The sequence below is a fragment of the Aspergillus brunneoviolaceus genome, assembly GCF_003184695.1.
Source record: "Aspergillus brunneoviolaceus CBS 621.78 unplaced genomic scaffold BO95scaffold_3, whole genome shotgun sequence".
Classification (NCBI taxonomy): Eukaryota; Fungi; Ascomycota; class Eurotiomycetes; order Eurotiales; family Aspergillaceae; genus Aspergillus; species Aspergillus brunneoviolaceus.
Window position 1 is genome coordinate 37,234 of NW_020290733.1, and position 17,430 is coordinate 54,663.

The window sequence follows — 17,430 nt, forward strand, 5'->3', positions numbered from 1 at the left end:
ATGAAACTCTGTTGCTGGAGATGATTTTGACCCCTGAGTGTCTGTCATTGAGGGGCTTCGCCTTGGTCTGAAGACAGCTAGCTGCCTTGAAATTCGGATGAATTGGCAATCCCACCTGCCTACAAAGAACGGTTCGCCTGGCATTGACTTCCTAGACGGACTTCAACGGCTCTTCTACATACCATGCCGCAGAAGCAATAGCTTATCGATGAATCATTTCCCACAGTGAGGGTATACGTATATCTTGTCGCCTCAAGATCACATGATGACAAGCATTCCCCATCTCTTAACACGTCGGACGGAGATAACGCAGTGTGTCTGCAATAGCCGACGAGCTTCCCCTGGCCCCTCGGATGTTTCCATTCATGAGGGTGTTGGACCTGAGATGTGAAACGCTGTACCACGGTACTAACCTCGAGACTTCCTCAAATGACAGTTGTGAACCCACAATCGGTAGTCGGGCAGCGGGCGCGCCGCGATGTCGGCGCTAGGAATTCCGTTTCGCCGACTGCCCCAGCGACTGCACAATTGCTGTGCTGAAGATCATCTCACGGTACCGATAAACCAGCGCGATGAATCAGCGCCAAAAATGCAACAAAGTTCTTCCTCTGGATTGGTTCAATTATTGCTTGGGCCTCAATTGTGAGCCTTGTGGCGCGTCAGACCGGATTTGACGCATGTGGCGAGGGGGGAAAAAGCATGGAAATTCTCCAAAGTCAACTCTCGATTCGAGCACTTGCAGGGGGTGATAGTCGGAGTCAGACAAACTTTAAGCGACCCCTGGCCCTCTAAACCGCGAATATCGGCGTGCCAACAAGGCGAAGTGGCTCCGCTCCTGAGTGCAAAATCTGGTCATACCAACGGGATTGCTGCCACGGGGCTCGGGACCGATCTACTATCTCCGTTCCCCAGGCGCTGTGCCTTAAAAAACTTGTACTCAGACTTCTAGTTGTGCATGGCGACTCGGGGGCGCCTGGGCCAATGCATTCTAGAATAGCCGTCTCCATCTCGTGGGGCCGGCTTCACCTCCTTCCGGGTTCGAGGCATAACCATAAAAACTATGATGAATAGGACCAGTGGTTCAGTCTCGGGCTGCGGTCTGCGCTTTGCCGACGTCTTCGTTTGGAAGCATTTTAAATATGAGACTGATGAACGCAGCTTGAGAGGGGAAGGGGTAAATCATACTTAACAAAATTCTCCCTCCTGATATACATTCATCCACCTTTGGATTCGCTTGTCCCTATTCAATCAGTTCGCTTTCGTACAACCTTATTTCCAGCGCAACATAGGCCACAACCACTCAGGCTCAGAGGCCCTATCCTCTGAACATCAACTGATTGTTCTAGCGAGTTTATTATCATTTCCGGCGGCGCCATGCAGAAAGTCGGAGATGTGCTCGGCGACCATCGGTCGGACTCGAGCGTATCATTAACATCTGAAGACGAGCAGGAGGAGCTTCAAAATCTTACACGAATCGCTTCGAGTCGACATGGCCGGACACTCTCACACACTGCGACCCTTGACGAAAAGAACGACCCCCGATTGGATCCCACGAATCCGGAATTTGACCATCGACGATGGGCAGCAATGGTTCTGAGGGCAAACAGTCAGGCAGGAATCACACCACAAACTCAGGGCGTCGTCTTCTCCAACTTGTGTATCTCCGGCTCGGGTTCGGCACTACGACTTCAGGAAACACTTCTCACGCAGCTGACGACCCCTTTCCGTCGAATCTCCCGACTTCTTTCGGGAGAACGGTCGCCTCCCCCACGCCAGATTCTTCACAACTTTGACGGGCTACTTCAGAGTGGTGAGCTGCTTCTGGTACTTGGTCGTCCAGGAAGTGGCTGTTCGACCTTCTTGAAGACTCTTTGTGGACATCTCGGGGGGCTGACTCTTGAACCTCAAAGTAATATCCAGTTCCAGGGACTGGCATACGATGACATGATCAAGCATCATCGTGGCGAAGTCGCCTACAATGGGGAGGTTGACCAGCACTTCCCCCATTTGACAGTTGGCCAGACCCTCTCATTTGCGGCTTATGCGCGTACTCCTCAACGACGCCTCGAAGGTATTACGCGCGAAGAGTATGTCGACACGCTCACCCAAGTCGTTCTTTCGGTGTTCGGCCTCACCCAAACCATCAACACCAAGGTTGGAGACAATTTCATTCGAGGAGTCAGTGGTGGCGAGCGCAAGCGAGTCAGTATCGCTGAAATGTTCCTTTCTCGGAGTCGGATCGGAGCCTGGGACAACAGCACTCGCGGCTTGGATTCCGCGTCTGCCCTGAAGCTCATCAAGTCCTTACGCCTCTCTGCCGACATTGGACAGTCGTGCCATGCGGTTGCCGCCTATCAGGCATCTCAGTCGATGTACGACCTGTTCGATAAGGTCGTCCTTCTATATGAAGGCTACGAGATCTACTACGGCCCTAGTGATCGCGCTGTGGCCTTCTTCCAGGAGATGGGATGGGAGCTGCCAGAACGTCAAGTTAGTGGCGATTTTCTCACGTCCATCACTAACCCTGGGGAGCGCAGGGCACGTCCAGACATGGTTGACAAGGTCCCTCGCACCCCTCAGGAATTCGCCGATTATTGGAAGCGCAGCCCCGAATACAAAGAGCTCTGCGCTCAGATAGAGCAATATCAACGCGACCACCCAGTCGGCGCCGACGAAGCTAGAGAGTTCAAGCAACACCACGAAGAGCGGCAAGCGCGCCATACTAGAGCTCAAAGTCCATACCTTCTATCCGTCCCGATGCAGGTGCGTCTCTGTCTGCGCAGAGCATTTCAGCGGCTGCGCAATGATCTTCCCACGGCAATGTCCACCGTCATCGTTCAAGTTATCCTGTCTCTGGTTATTGGATCCATCTTCTACAACTCGCCCAACACAACCACCGCTTTCTTCCAGAAAGGCGCTGTCTTGTATTTTTCCGTCCTCATGAACGCTTTGGTTACGATGAATGAGATCATGCAACTATACAGCCAGAGGCCGATTGCCTCGAAGCAGGCAGGCTATGCGTTTGTCCACCCATTTGCCGAATCCCTCGCCAGCATAATCATGGACCTACCAATCAAATTGATGCGCTGCTCCGTCTTTTGTATCGTCCTCTACTTCATGACCAACCTGCGCCGGGAACCGTCACAGTTCTTCATCTACTACCTGTTTCTCATTATGGCGATCCTGACGATGTCGGGAATTTTCCGGACATTAGCTGCAGCTACCAAGACGGTTACGCAAGCCATGGCAATGGCAGGTGTGATGATCCTTTGCATCGTGGTCTATACCGGCTTCACCCTACCGCAACCCTACATGCACCCATGGCTCTCTTGGATTCGCTGGATCAACCCGATCTTCTACGCCTTCGAGGCATTGGTGTCTAATGAGTTTCATGGGCGGAACTTCCCTTGTGCATCGGTGATCCCAAGCTATGGTACGGGGTCTTCATTCATCTGTTCAGCTGTGGGAGCCGTAGCTGGCGAACGCTACGTTTCCGGGGATGCCTTTATTGAACAGAATTACGAGTATTACTACTCCCACATCTGGAGGAATTTCGGTATTCTCCTCGCTTTCATGATCTTCTTTACCTGCACCTGCTTGTTCTTCTCCGAAATCAACACCGGCGAGTCATCCAAGGCAGAGACTCTGGTTTTCCGCCCGGGTCACGTCCCTCAGTTTTTGGCCGCCTCGGAGGGAGTGGAAGGTGGTAAGGCAGCTCCCCCGAAGCCGGAATTACAAAGCAACGAGGACGAAGTCATCCACCTTCCTGAGCAAACGGACATCCTCTCATGGAAAGCCCTCAACTACGACATCCCGGTCAAAGAGGGTACACGACGGCTTCTGGACAACGTCAACGGATGGGTCAAGCCTGGCACATTAACGGCACTGATGGGTGTTTCGGGCGCCGGTAAAACCACCCTTTTGGATGTTCTTGCTCAAAGAGTCTCCATCGGCGTGGTGACCGGTGATGTTGTGGTCAACGGGCGACCCCTGGCGGCCAATTTCCCCCGGAGAACCGGTTACGTGCAGCAGCAGGATCTTCACCTGGAAACCACCACCGTTCGTGAAGCCCTCCGGTTCAGCGCGATGCTTCGCCAGCCCCGGTCTGTGCCTAAGGAAGAGAAGTTCGAGTACGTGGAAGAAGTCATCAAGATCCTGCGCATGCAAGACTTTGCCGAGGCTGTAGTAGGCTCACTGGGCGAGGGCTTGAACGTGGAACAAAGAAAACTACTCAGTATTGGTGTTGAGTTAGCGGCCAAGCCGACGCTTCTGATCTTCCTGGATGAGCCCACCAGCGGTCTGGATTCTCAGAGCTCTTGGACCATCTGCTCGCTTCTGCGACGACTGGCGGACCACGGACAAGCAGTGCTGGCTACGATCCATCAACCGAGTGCCCTGCTTTTCCAGACATTCGATCGCCTGCTCTTCCTCGCCAAGGGAGGCCGGACCGTCTACTTTGGTGATATCGGCCCGAACTCCCAGATCCTGCTCGACTACTTCAAACGCAACGGCGGTCGAACCTGCGGCGACCTGGAGAACCCGGCTGAATACATTCTCGAAATTGTCTCTGGGGATAACACCAAGGGACCCGACTGGGTGCAGATCTGGAACGACAGCCCCGAGTTCAAGGCGGTCCACGCCGAGGTCACCCGGCTCCAGGATGCCCAGCAACAGCCGGAGCCCCAGACGCACACCGGTGATGACAGCGACGCGGAGTTCGCGATGCCGCTGACCAGCCAGCTTTACTACGTCCTGCAGCGAGTGTTCCAGCAGTACTACCGCCAGCCCGAGTACCTGTTCTCGAAGTACGTGCTCGGCATCATCTCCGGTCTCTTCATCGGTTTCTCCTTCTTCAAGTCCAACAACACGCAGCAGGGGTTCCAGAACACTCTCTTCAGTATCTTCCTGCTCTGCACGATTTTCAACACCCTAGTCAACCAGATCATGCCCAAGTTCGTCCGGCAGCGTGCTCTCTACGAGGTCCGCGAGCGACCCTCGCGAGTCTACTCGTGGAAGGTTTTCATCATCTCACAGGTGCTCGTCGAGATCCCTTGGCAGATTGTTCTGGGCATCTGCTCCTGGGCCTGCTACTACTGGACGGTGATAGGTACCGGCCAGGACGCCGAGCGACGTGGCCTTGCCCTGCTGTTCATCGTCCAGTTCTTCATCTATGCATCCAGCATGGCCCAGTTGGTCGTCTGCGCGATCGGCGAGCCCACCCTCGCCGCCATGCTGGCTACTCTGATGTTCGGTTTCTCCTTCATCTTCAACGGCGTCATGCAGCCCCCGGGTGATCTCCCCGGCTTCTGGATCTTCATGTACCGCGTCTCCCCGTTCACCTACTACATCGGCGGTATGAGCAGTACCATCCTCCACGGCCGCTCGGTGGAGTGCAACGCGGCGGAGCTGAGTGTCTTCGACCCGCCCGCCGGCCAGACCTGCGGTCAGTACCTGGATCGTTACGTCTCCGCCGCCGGGGGTCAGCTGTACAACTCCAACGCCACCGCGGGCTGCGAGTATTGCTCCATGTCCTCCGCGGACCAGTATCTGGCGCTCCGGTGGATCTACTGGGATGAGAGATGGCGGAACTATGGCATCTTCTGGTGTTATTGGGGATTCAACGTCGCGGCGGCCATTGCTCTTTACTATGTGTTCCGCGTGAAGAAGTGGGGGAGGAAGTAGATGGGGTAAGCACCTTGCGCCGTCAAGGATTTTTATTTTCTTTCTGCGTCTGTTCTAGAATTGTACATGAGCATATGTGGAAGCGGCACGGGACACACGAGTCTCTTCCTTGCATTTTGTATCTAGATAGTCGGTTTTGGCATAGCGTATAATGCATGACAATTCTCCAATCGTGTTATGGGAGTTGCTTGAAGACGTAGCCTCGCGCAAGTTCACATGGTAGTGTGCAAGCGAGTGATAGGATGTATCATCTGAGGTTGAAAGGCTGAACTGAACACAAGTGGCAGAGTACAAGACCAGCTCAGTCTTTCAACCTCCCATCTACAAGGTAGTAGGAGATGTGCTATCCTCTTGTAGAGAAGGAGTTAAGCATTGAGCCCTAACTGGCAGGTATATTCCCCAATCTAGAATAGCTAGGCGGTGTTGTGGTGAGCCTAAGGTGGCGGTAGCGCTACAGTCGGCCCGGAATTTTCATTACCTCCTTAAGACTTTTCTGCCTGACAACCAACATCCCGTCCCCACATGATTGGCTCCTGGTTCAGCGGTGTGGTCGTAAACATGCCTTCCAATTTTTGCAGTGGTCCTGCAACACTTACAGTTCGGATACTGGTTAATGATAATATTCTTGATTGTGAGAACTATTGTCGGTCCGTATGGGATTACTATCTAATTTTAGGATTGAGCACCCTTTTGATGATCAATTCGGACCATTTCCACATGAAAAGACGTGTAAAGTTGGAGCTGAAGTATAGATTACCAACCTGGACAGCCTGATTGCTACCGCAGAAAGGAATGGAAAGTGATGGAAAGCGATGGAAGTGCACCGAAAGCCATGGACACTCTTCCAGGCGCGCTCGGGCCAGCAAAGCGGCGGATGACGGGGCAGTCGAAACAACGAGAACATCATCATTCAGTCTGAGGATAAGACACCTACTCACTATTCTCGCCCTCTCAATTGGTTCAAAAGCAGCCTGGTTGCGTCTGGTCTGGAAGGAATGATTACGTTGTCTATCTTTCTTAGTTCTTTCTCGGTTCATCAGTTCATCAGTTCAATCCTCCTCATCTCCTTAATACTAAAGTAATTTTTTTTATCATAATTTTCTATACTTCCGGATTTTCGCCACATCGTATCTCCGGTATCAAAATCCCTGAGATCGCCCGCAACGCTTGGCAAACTTGGTGCCTGTTACCGGTAATTTACCAGTGACCAAAACTCCGCCTCTTTTCTTTCGCCGCCTGAGGCTTGCTGTTACTCCCTTGGCTCTGATAATCCCGAACGAGTTGTCTTGTCTCTCTGTTCAACAACTCTCCTCTCCTCTCGTCTTCTCCTCCGCTTTCTCTCACCCTTATCCACCCCCTCTCTTTCACTTCTCGTCGCTGTGCGCGCTTCCTTGCTCGAAAACCGGCGCTTCTGATCCCCGTTTTCGCCCTTCGTCGCTTTTTTCAATACCCTCAGCTGTAGACTTGCCGACTGAATTTCCCTCGCCTTTCACTTTCCGAAAAGTTCTTTGATTTCGACATCACTCGATACCCCCCTTCTTCCACCCCCTCAAAATTTCAGATTTAGATCAAAATGGTCAAGGAAACCAAGTTCTACGACACCCTCGGGGTACGTTTTTCTGCAAATTTGAGTTCTGGTTTGAAACTTGCGGATTAACAGCGAGACGGACAGGTCCCCCCCACGGCCACTGAGGCCCAACTTAAGACTGCCTACAAGAAGGGTGCTTTGAAGTATCACCCTGGTATGTGCTTCCACAGTCGCGATTGCGCCAGTTACCTCGTTCGGTGCACTAATCAGTGTTCCTACACCCACAGACAAGAACACCAACAACCCTGAAGCTGCCGAGAAGTTCAAGGAGTTGTCCCACGCTTACGAGGTCCTGTCCGACCCCCAGAAGCGTTCCCTCTACGACCAGCTCGGTGAGGAGGGTCTCGAGCATGGTGGTGCCGGCGGCGGTATGGGCGCTGAGGATCTGTTCGCCCAGTTCTTCGGGGGCGGCGGTGGTTTCGGAGGCATGTTCGGCGGCGGCATGCGCGACCAGGGCCCCAAGAAAGCCCGCACTATCCACCACGTGCACAAGGTCAACCTGGAGGACATCTACCGCGGTAAGGTGTCGAAGCTGGCTCTGCAGAAGTCCGTCATCTGCGCGGGCTGTGACGGTCGCGGTGGTAAGGAGGGTGCTGTCAAGTCCTGCACGGGCTGTAACGGCAGTGGTATGAAGACGATGATGCGCCAGATGGGTCCCATGATCCAGCGCTTCCAGACCGTCTGCCCCGACTGTAACGGCGAGGGCGAGATCATCCGCGATAAGGATCGCTGTAAGAAGTGTAACGGCAAGAAGACCGTGGTCGAGCGTAAGGTCCTCCACGTCCACGTGGACAAGGGTGTCAAGAACGGACAGAAGATCGAGTTCCGCGGTGAGGGTGACCAGATGCCCGGCGTTATGCCCGGTGATGTGGTCTTTGAGATCGAGCAGAAGCCGCACCCTCGCTTCCAGCGCAAGGATGACGACCTTTTCTACCAGGCTGAGATCGACCTGCTCACCGCTCTCGCCGGTGGCACCATCAACATTGAGCACTTGGATGAGCGCTGGTTGACCGTCAACATCGCCCCTGGCGAGGTCATCACTCCTGGTTAGTATTCCCAGCTTAGCCCGTTGTGCGGCTCCTTGACTGACAAACTCCGCAGGTGCTATCAAGGTCATCAAGGGCCAGGGTATGCCTTCCTACCGCCACCACGACTTCGGCAACCTCTACATCCAGTTCGACGTCAAGTTCCCTGAGAAGGACCAGCTCAAGAACCTCGAGTTGCTCGAACAGGTCCTGCCTCCCCGCTTGGAGCAGCCCAAGCCCGCGGCTGATGCCATGGTCGAGGACTTCGAGATTGAAGACATTGACGGCAGCGATTACTCCCAGGCGCGCGCCCATGGAGCTGCCAACTCCATGGACGAGGATGACGATGATGTTCCTCCTGGTGCTGAGCGCGTGCAGTGCGCCTCTCAGTAAACCTTTCCCGGAGAGGGACAGTAGTAGATGCATGATGATGATGCGCTGGGGCTTTCTGAGATTCGCTTATGATACCATGTGGGGGGTTTCTGCCCTGGTGCTGTTGCTCGGTTTTGTTTTTGTGTTTCTCATGTGATGACATTGACACTTGCGATGGCGTTTGCACTGAAGAATTCGGAAGATGACAATGGATATTTCTTTTCTTTTCTTTTATTTTCCTTGCTTGCATTTCTCTTCTTTCTATCACCATTTCCATCCCGACGCTTTGAGATTCCCATGTCCAATGTTCTCTTTTCCCGTGTTCCTTGGCCTTCGGCTCTTCTCTATGGGGAAACGAAGCCGATGGAATTTGATGAATAGATTGATGAGATCATGACATTTCACAGAGTAACTTCTCTTTTCTTTCTCTTCTCTCCGTCGGCTTTCCTTGTTTACATGTGGATGAGCAAGGGCCTGTTGGGAAGAGGAGACGAGGTCGAGTGTTTTCGTTTTTCTAAAGTTCCATAGACTACCAGCGCGACTTTGGGTATCGCATGTCATAATTCAGTTGTGAGCCGAGTTCACTTCATCTGTATTCGCATTCCATCCTTAAGACTGGGGAAAGTAGCCGTGGCCACGCTTCTGGTACTTGCATATATTCTTTTCCACGGTACTTCCCGCACTGCCTCGCTACTGGGCAGGGGCTGAACCAATTGTTTGGCATCGCTGTCCTCGAGGATAAGAAACTATATCAGAATGCACAAAACAGCTGGCCCACTGCAAGATAAAAGGAGACAAAATGATAATCGCGAGAGTCTAATTCTCATAAATAGGATAAGTAGGATAACCCGCGGCTGATTTCGAAAACTCATCAGCTATCATAGAAGATTGTCTCCGTGAAATCAGGAAAGCCCACGTATAGTGCCCACTCGGCCCGAATGACAATCTGGCCGATTCGCAAAGACCAGACCAATCTCCTTGGCTTGACTGATAGATAGCTTGAATGCACTGCATAATTTACCCAGATATGATCCCAATGTCTCAAATTATATACATGTAGTATCCCTTAGTAAAGAACCCTCCCCGATGTAGCAATACCTTCGACTTTAAAATACCTTACTACCCCTGATAACCCTTCTGATTCTGATGCAGTTATTCTGTATTAGTCAAGTAGCTTCTTCCAAGCCCGATGGTTGCGCTTTGAGATAGCAAGGATAAGGCGGTGCTCGTGAGGTAGTGATTGACAAGGTATGGTTTACCATCGGCAGACCTGAGATTCTTGCAAAATGGCATGCGTCGCCCACCGTCGTAGACAAGAGTTCTTTTAATGACCCTTTACTGCCAGAAAGGACCCTGCATTTCCTGAAGGCATCGCCGCAACCTTGCCCTGGAGGGTCGACTTCTCATCCTTCCTTGTCGGTGTAATACTCCTCGCCCATCCAGGACACCACGGATCGAGTTCCGCTCAGCTGGTGGACATAAAATCTCAACTGAAGGTAAGCGCCGCCAACCTGGGCCGGGGTTCCGACTTCATATCTTATCTTCTTCATCAGACTTCGTTATTCTTCCTGTTCGCGTAGTACTCCTCACGCAGCCAGGTTCCCACGGATCGAGTCCGGTGAGCTGGTGTGCATCGAATCTGAAGGATGGATATTGCCCGTCACGCATTTGTTTGCTTGTCATTGCTCTTGTCAGTGGGCCGCTCGGGATGAACCTTCGACTTCGTCGTTTGTCGGAATTTGGATCGGTTGGTAGAACCCCCACTCGAAAAGAAGATTCTTCTTCAGTAGTTCCTCAAGTGTAGTAACCTCTGGTCCGTTGCTACCGTAGCAAAGTACGCGATCTCTCCTTGCAACCAATCCAGGCGGGGGTGGGAAAGTTGCACTTAGGAATAGTATTGACTTGATTCAAGTCAAAGCCTGGGAGACTGCCAGCTACAGTTAATGTAGCAGAAAAGAGGTTCGAGCGGTTGTTGTGTGGAAAGCCATAATGCTTGATGAATGAAGCTGGCCCTAAAACATTCCATTCAAGGCAGCAGCACCTGGATAACTTCACCATTGTCCATCAATAGATGAAGCAGAATCTCTCAACCATTGAATCCGAGACCATTCGTCCTCTTCACCTTCGTCCTCCCACCCTCTCTGGCAACATGAAAAGGCTCCTCCCCCTCCCCCCTCTTTTTTTTTTTTTTTTTTTCTTTCCTCCTCCATCCATCTTCATTCTTACTCCTCCATCTACCCTCACTCTTCATACATCCACCAACGCCTGGAAAATCCCGAAGCCCAGAAAGAAGGTGACTTCAAGTTAGAACTCGCCACTATCCTTGTGTCATGGCCTCGCCTCCAGCTCCTATTCTTTCTGCCAGTTCCCCCCGGCGCGGCGTGGGGTTCCGCCGTCGGCTACAAGGTTGATACTATATCGACACTTTGAGGATCTCGACATCAGTCCAAGGCGCCAAGGGGAGTGCTGTGATGCAGCGACGAATGTCCATATCGACGATCAAAAGAAGGAATGGATTGATGAGATTCGGCGCCTCGAAGCTCTTTTCGACTCGTGGCTCCATCTTTGTGACAGAAACCAAGGAGGCGGCGAAGCAAGCCGCAGAGATTGCAGCGCTGATCGAAAAGAATTTCGATGGCCTGATTCAGGTGGTACGTCTCTTTGGATCTGGTACTTGCACCTCACCTACTACACACTCGGGTAGGTGCGTCGTCGCCAGGCTCTTCATAACTACCCCCGGGAAACTCGTCGCAGCCATCCATGACCGTGCGATTATGACCGTGCGATTATTCCCGAAAAAGTGAGCGTGGTCATCCTAGACGGGGGCCATACTCTACTCGATCCCAAGACAGGAAGTGGCGACCACTGTCCAATAGCTTTTGGAAAGGCTTTCTGTTGCTTCACCACTTTTGTTGGCAATTTCCAACACCGATGTCGACATTCCTGATTGCATCAAGTCCTGGGAGCCAGACTTTGCAACAGTTAGTTTCGACCGGTACACTCGGAGGGGAAATGTTAACCATGTGCATTCGTCGGTGTCAACCAGACACCAGGATATTAGAAACTTGTGGAAGAGGCCGGCACAGGTAAATCTCACTGTCCTTTACATTGTTTACGTATATACTAACATAGATAGTATTGACTTTTGTAATCGCCGGGAGCATTGCCAAAGCACAGAAGTCACAGCGTGTTCTTGGTAGTGAAAACTCCACCGTGGTGCGCTCGAGGATGCCAGACGACGTCTAAATGACGCGTGTCGTGCATTTTCTACATGGAGAGATATCACCCATCATCCATGGGGAGATATCGTTCATTGAGTGCCGGATTCCCCCCATCTAGCCTAGATCTGGCGGACGCCAGACTCATTATTTTCGAGGAGCCACCGGCCAGATAGGGGGGTGGCTCTGGTAGGTCTGCCGCAAAATCTCGACAACAAGGGAAACTTGTTCAGATGCTATGGCCCACAGAGTGCCGACGAGTCCGAGAGAAGTCTGACCATGCACGCCAGATTCCAAAATGCCAAGAAGAAGAAATACAAGGCAGACTGCACCTAGCTGGATGAATTCGCCTAATCCAGTGATGATGAAAGAGATTGCTCAATCACCCAAAAGAAACCCAAGAACTAAATTAATCCGATCGCATTTGTGACGCCGGTCGAGGAGCCGGCTTTCCATTACTGCGCCCGGCTTGACAGGACCTTTGGTCCAGCCCCAGGCAGGCACCTAGCAAAGCCCAAAGAAGCACGTACAACTCAGCCGCAGGCGACCGACAAGGACATGCTGAAGGAAGCCGTCTCGATGACCGGGTTTCAGACTGGAATCTTCGAGATGAGCCCGTACGACAGACACCAACTCAAGAAGACTTCGCCTAGTCTCCGAAGATATTGACCAAATGATGATGCGGATCAAAGGGCATCCAAAGTCGAGCCCTTCAAGGGATGCATCACTGCCCTTTGAGGGATGGGCAGGGGAACTTGCTTGAGATCCCTGGATGATTCTGCCTAGGAATAATCGTGCTCGTCCGAGTTTCCCGGCGATGCGGCCAAGAGACTCCACGGACCTGCCGCTGTCCTTTTTAGGGCCCAAATGGAGTTCTTTTCTTTTCTCGTGATACACTCCAATGTTGTCAGGAGGATGGAGTTCCTTAATGTTCCCTTTCTCAGTGAAGATTGGTTTCAGTGTTCAAGGTTGTCGGAGTTTCGCAATCTTAGACATGTCGAATTCTGGGCATGTACAGGAGAGTGGTTGATTAACTTTTATTACTAACTACTCTTCCTGGTTAGCGGTGATTATCATTTCGCACATACTCCTTACAATAGCTTGGATTTCCGGTTCGTTCACCGAGAAAGAGGCTGCTATTCAGGAAACGCCACCAGCACTCCCCCATAGCCTGTCCCACGAGCATGTTTTTGTAGGTGACGAGACTGGAGCCCAGGGTAGGTTCAATCAGCTTGTGGGACAGGTTATGGGGGGTGTCTTTACTTCGCAGAGCCTGCTAATTCGATTTGGCGATTCTAAATCTTGCTCGCGCAACGAGCCCTACAAAAAGGTCCCCGATCTGATGATGCGCACGCTGGCTGGCGATCCTGTGGTAGTAGGAGAAGAGAAGACAAGCTGGGTGCCCGATTATTGTATCAGCGATGTATACTCGGAAATGAGCGCCTTTCCACATCTTATGGGTAAAATGCTAGGAGGAGCGTAGGTAGGCATAAGGCGGCTAATCTGTATCACAGGACAACCCGCAATGTATATGCGGGACTTGAGCTTAAAATTCGGGTTCTAAGTTTCAGGCTTCTATTGCGGTTGGGGTTCAACTCTGTCAAGAACTAGCAAAGACGTGACAACGCTATAACGTTGACATCCTTCCAACAAGATCCGATGTGGTGTAATGGCTAACATCGCTGTCTCTCATTGAGATATCACAGCAGCTCGGGGTTCGATTCCCCGCATCGGAGTTGACTTTTTGCTCTCATATATTCTTATCTGGGTGGGCGGGCCCACTGTGCAGGGGAAGAAGGTTGGTTGTATGAACAACCGACCGAAAATTTGGTATCATGCACACCCAGAGACTTCTTTTTGTCTTAGCCTGGCCTTTATTTTTTCTTATAAGTAAGATAAGAAATCTACTCGCGCAATGAGTATAGATCCGTTGCTATGCAAAGAAAAACAAAACACAAAAGGCAGACTAGGTAGACCAGGTAGACCGACTGTGTATGTAACAAAACGAACACAAAAAAGGGGAATCAAACCCCGAGCTGCTGTGATATCTCAATGAGAGACAGCGGTGTAATGGCTGACATCAGACTGGACTTCAGAGCATACACCATCACAACCCAGAGCGCAAACTTCTGCTCCTTGACGACCCGTCATATTTCCGACCATGGTGCCTTAGGCACCCATGGTACTCAATACGTACAGCACATAGATCAGAGCGAAGGCCCTGCGGGCCTTCCTCTTCTTTTCTACCCATGAACGGAGTTCTTGGTTGTCTCGACCATCTCTTCTCCATAGCCCCATCCGCCATCTATGAACCACATCTATAGACCGCGCCACTTGAAGCCTCGGCCAACATGAAAGCCAACTGTCGAAGAAATCTCTGTAGATGAAAGCCCGACATGCACTTTGTATTGACCCTCCCTTACCTCCCAGCAGTGCTGTTGAGCATTGTAACTGCTGACACTGTATTTATCCAACGTGACAGACATATCCTGCACTTCGCCGGGCTGTAGGCTCAATTTTCGGAACTCCTTAAGTTCTTTCAATGGCCGTTGGCTCTCCACCCTGTCCCGTGGCGGGCTGACGTAGTACTGAATGACAGTTGCCCCCCTTCGTATCCCGATGTTCCGAACCCGACAAGAGACTACCACCGTGCTTTCTGGATCTGAGACCGACGTGTCTGTGATACAAACTCCGAAGACCTTGAAGTAGGTATAAGACAGGCCGAACCCAAACGGAAACAGTGGCTCTGGGTTCTCCGGGCGATCATAGTATCTATTACCAACGTCAAGCCCTTCGGCATATCGGATCACGTTGTTCTCGTCGCACGGGAAATTGGGAAAGCTGGGATTGTCTTCATCTCGACGTGGCCACGAGAAGGGGAGACGACCGCCGGGGTTCGTGTCTCCGCCGAGCACGCGTGCCAATGAATGACCAGCTTCTTGACCTGGAAACCATGCCTGCACAACTGCTGGCACGGAATTTATAAATTGGTTGAGCCCAACGGGTCCTCCGCTGAAATTCACCACGATTGTGCGAGGGTTTACCGCAGCGACAGCGGCGATCTGCTCGTACTGAAGGGACGATAGATCTATAGACTCCCAATCGAATCCTTCAGATTCAATCTCGTTGGTCGTTCCCACGCAGACGATGGCATACTCCACTTCCTGTGCTACTGTACGCGCATCTTCGATTCTGCTGGGAATATCGATAAACTCATGAAACCGCAGAGCAGACCCTTGGAACATTCGACCGAAGAGAGGCTTGGCATGGAGAATAAGAGGATCGGTATTCCACGATTCTAGCATTAGCGTGTATGATTGACCTGCTTGCATTGGGTAGGTAAACCGTCGCTCCAACCTCGACTTGAAAAAGTAAAAAGATTCTGGACGCAAGTCGGTCTCTTGAGGTCTCTCAAAAACCTTGTCACCATTGATATAGCAGACTGCAGGCCCGGTCGAAATGATAGACAAGATGTGCTCCCCAGACGTTAACGGACGAATACCAAAAGTCATTCGGGTGCAGTAGTCTTGACTGAGGCAGTCCGGCCATTTCTCCTTGATCATGTACTCGGCCTGCTCTTTGGTCTCTGAAAAGACCGGGCCCTTACCAATCACATGGCCATTGAACCATTCCAGGTTTACTGGCTCCTTTGCCTGCATCTTAGTATCCGAGGAAAACATGATTGAAGGATCAGCATGCGGCAGGGAACCAAATACTGGAACTCCAGGCACAGCCTTGACTTGAAAGCCAGCTTGATCGAGTCCCTCTTTGGGTGAGACAGCGTGCAGGGAATATACCCGCGCACTCCCTCCTCCACCAAGACTGGCTTCCATAGCATGGTGTCCTATCAAAGCCACTGTGACACCTTTTGGCAGTGGAAGAATGTTTTCGTCCTTTAAGAGGATCATACTCTCTGCACCACTGTCACAGATAAACTCATCTCTCTCAGGGTTCTCGACTGCATCTTCGGGTGGTTCCTCGGGAAGTTCGAACCTCTTGAGACGACAGGCAAGCTGCAGGATTCTGCGAGATGACTCGTCGACGATCTGCTCAGCTACATGCCCATCATTTACCGCTCGCGCGAGCTTCTCCCCGCGCCATCTCGTTGGCCCGGGCATTTCCAAATCCACCCCTGCATTTATGCTGTCTGCAGTAGAGTACACCCCCATCCAATCTGAAACAACCACTTCATCAAAGCCCCATTCGCCTCGCAGGACCTGATTGACTAGTTGGGGATTATCAGCAACATATTTTCCGTTCACGCGGTTGTAGCTGCACCATGAAGCCAGGTCAGTCAATTAATTGTCCGGTGAGACCACTGCTTTGGTGACCTGGTCGCATACCTGGTCATGAAACAAAGTGGGCCAGCCCATCTCATCAGTAATTGAAATGGAAGCATGTAGATCTCACGAAGAGTTTGCTCGTCAATGTCGGCGGTCAGAAGTTTGCGGTTGTTCTCAGTGTCGTTGGCCACGTAGTGCTTCGGAGTGGCGGCAATACCAATGGACTGGCAACCTAATTGAATCAGGTAAACAAACTGGCAAAAGAGAGGGGCCTGCGATTGCAGATCCTACCATTGACAAAGGCTGCCGCCAGAGCTCCCAGCACGAAGGGGTCCTCGGAGTAAGTCTCATAATTCCGTCCCCCTAGGAGATATCATTGATATCGGCCTGTGTCTCACTGCGTAGATTGCAGGGTAAAGATACCTCGGGGGGAACGTATGACATTCATGGTAGGAGCGAGTAGGACATTCGCGGCCTTTGTCTGGGCTTCGCGGGCGATCTCCTTTCCTGTGCGGAAGAGCAGCTCGCGGTCAAAGGTCGCCCCAAGGCTGGTGCCGCAGGGGAAGCAGGCAGCTTTGATACCGCTGACATAGCTCTCGCCTCGCGCACCGTTGTGACCATCTGTGAACTGTACAAGGCGGGATAGATTAGCGTTTGGGTTGAAGTGCATCGTGCCATCGGGGCAAAGTGTCGACTGAGCGAAGGAAGCCGACCTTGACGTGTGGGACGAAGACATCATCGCGCTTTATGACCTGCGTGCGCCACCAGTCGGCTGCTGCCAGTAGAGAGATCTTCTCGTCGCGAGTGAGCTTGCTCAGCAGCTTGTCTAAGTCCTGTGAGTCGCTCATCATGGGAATGGCAGGGGGATTGACTGAAGACAGTATAGATTGGCGATAGAGGTGAGAAGTGTAGATGAGAAGTGTAGATGGACGGCGGGTTTTATTAGTGACGGTAGACAGTATTGGTGGCTAGCAAGGCAGGAACGATGGAAGGCGGCACAGCACGCCATAGCTAGCATATGATCCACCGTCCGGTCACTCTAAACTAATTAGTATCTACCCCGCTTGTTCTACCTCGCATGCAGCATGAGTTCTGTTTGCCAAGTTGAAATAAGATGCTACTCAGTAGCTTATCTTGCCGATGCATCCGGACTGTTGAGTGACATTGTGACAATAACCATCATGTCATTTCATTCAGTCGATTATGGCTATCCCGTGATTGATGAAAGAGCCGTCTCGGGTTCCGCCCCCTGCTTGCTATAC

General features: G+C 51.8%; 3 protein-coding genes and 1 non-coding gene across 4 annotated transcripts; 3 read left to right on the forward strand and 1 right to left on the reverse strand.

Annotated features, from left to right (window-relative positions):
• The first annotated feature begins 1,010 nt into the window (after nucleotides 1-1,010).
• BO95DRAFT_112387 (uncharacterized protein) lies at nucleotides 1,011-5,943 on the forward strand. The gene has a single exon (XM_025580382.1). The coding sequence runs from the start codon at nucleotides 1,375-1,377 to the stop codon at nucleotides 5,680-5,682; it is 4,308 nt and encodes a 1,435-aa protein (XP_025447269.1). The 5' UTR covers nucleotides 1,011-1,374; the 3' UTR covers nucleotides 5,683-5,943.
• A 1,032-nt stretch (nucleotides 5,944-6,975) lies between these two features.
• Nucleotides 6,976-8,826, forward strand: BO95DRAFT_112395 (type I HSP40 co-chaperone YDJ1). Its single transcript, XM_025580383.1, has 4 exons — nucleotides 6,976-7,291; nucleotides 7,355-7,424; nucleotides 7,498-8,316; nucleotides 8,372-8,826. The coding sequence occupies exons 1-4, from the start codon at nucleotides 7,256-7,258 to the stop codon at nucleotides 8,686-8,688; spliced, it is 1,242 nt and encodes a 413-aa protein (XP_025447270.1). The 5' UTR covers nucleotides 6,976-7,255; the 3' UTR covers nucleotides 8,689-8,826.
• Nucleotides 8,827-13,540: 4,714 nt separating this feature from the next.
• On the forward strand, nucleotides 13,541-13,621 carry BO95DRAFT_t13. The gene has a single exon. It is a non-coding gene; the product is annotated as a tRNA-Glu (tRNA).
• A 224-nt stretch (nucleotides 13,622-13,845) lies between these two features.
• On the reverse strand, nucleotides 13,846-17,016 carry BO95DRAFT_403257 (glycoside hydrolase family 3 protein; the record flags this gene model as incomplete). The annotated part of the gene is made up of 5 exons (XM_025583919.1): nucleotides 13,846-16,157; nucleotides 16,229-16,400; nucleotides 16,460-16,531; nucleotides 16,592-16,796; nucleotides 16,882-17,016. 5 exons carry the CDS (start codon nucleotides 17,014-17,016, stop codon nucleotides 14,204-14,206), a joined length of 2,538 nt encoding a protein of 845 aa, XP_025447271.1. The 3' UTR covers nucleotides 13,846-14,203.
• Between the last annotated feature and the right edge of the window lie 414 nt (nucleotides 17,017-17,430).

Excerpts from the sequence above, each read along its gene's own strand:
- BO95DRAFT_112395 (XM_025580383.1), top strand. The coding sequence starts at position 7,256 with ATGGTCAAGGAAACCAAGTTCTACGACACCCTCGGG. Across the intron at positions 7,292-7,354 it reads AGTTCTACGACACCCTCGGG|GTCCCCCCCACGGCCACTGA; the intron begins GTACGTTTTTCT and ends CGAGACGGACAG. Across the intron at positions 8,317-8,371 it reads TGGCGAGGTCATCACTCCTG|GTGCTATCAAGGTCATCAAG; the intron begins GTTAGTATTCCC and ends CAAACTCCGCAG.
- BO95DRAFT_112387 (XM_025580382.1), top strand. The coding sequence starts at position 1,375 with ATGCAGAAAGTCGGAGATGTGCTCGGCGACCATCGGTCGGACTCGAGC.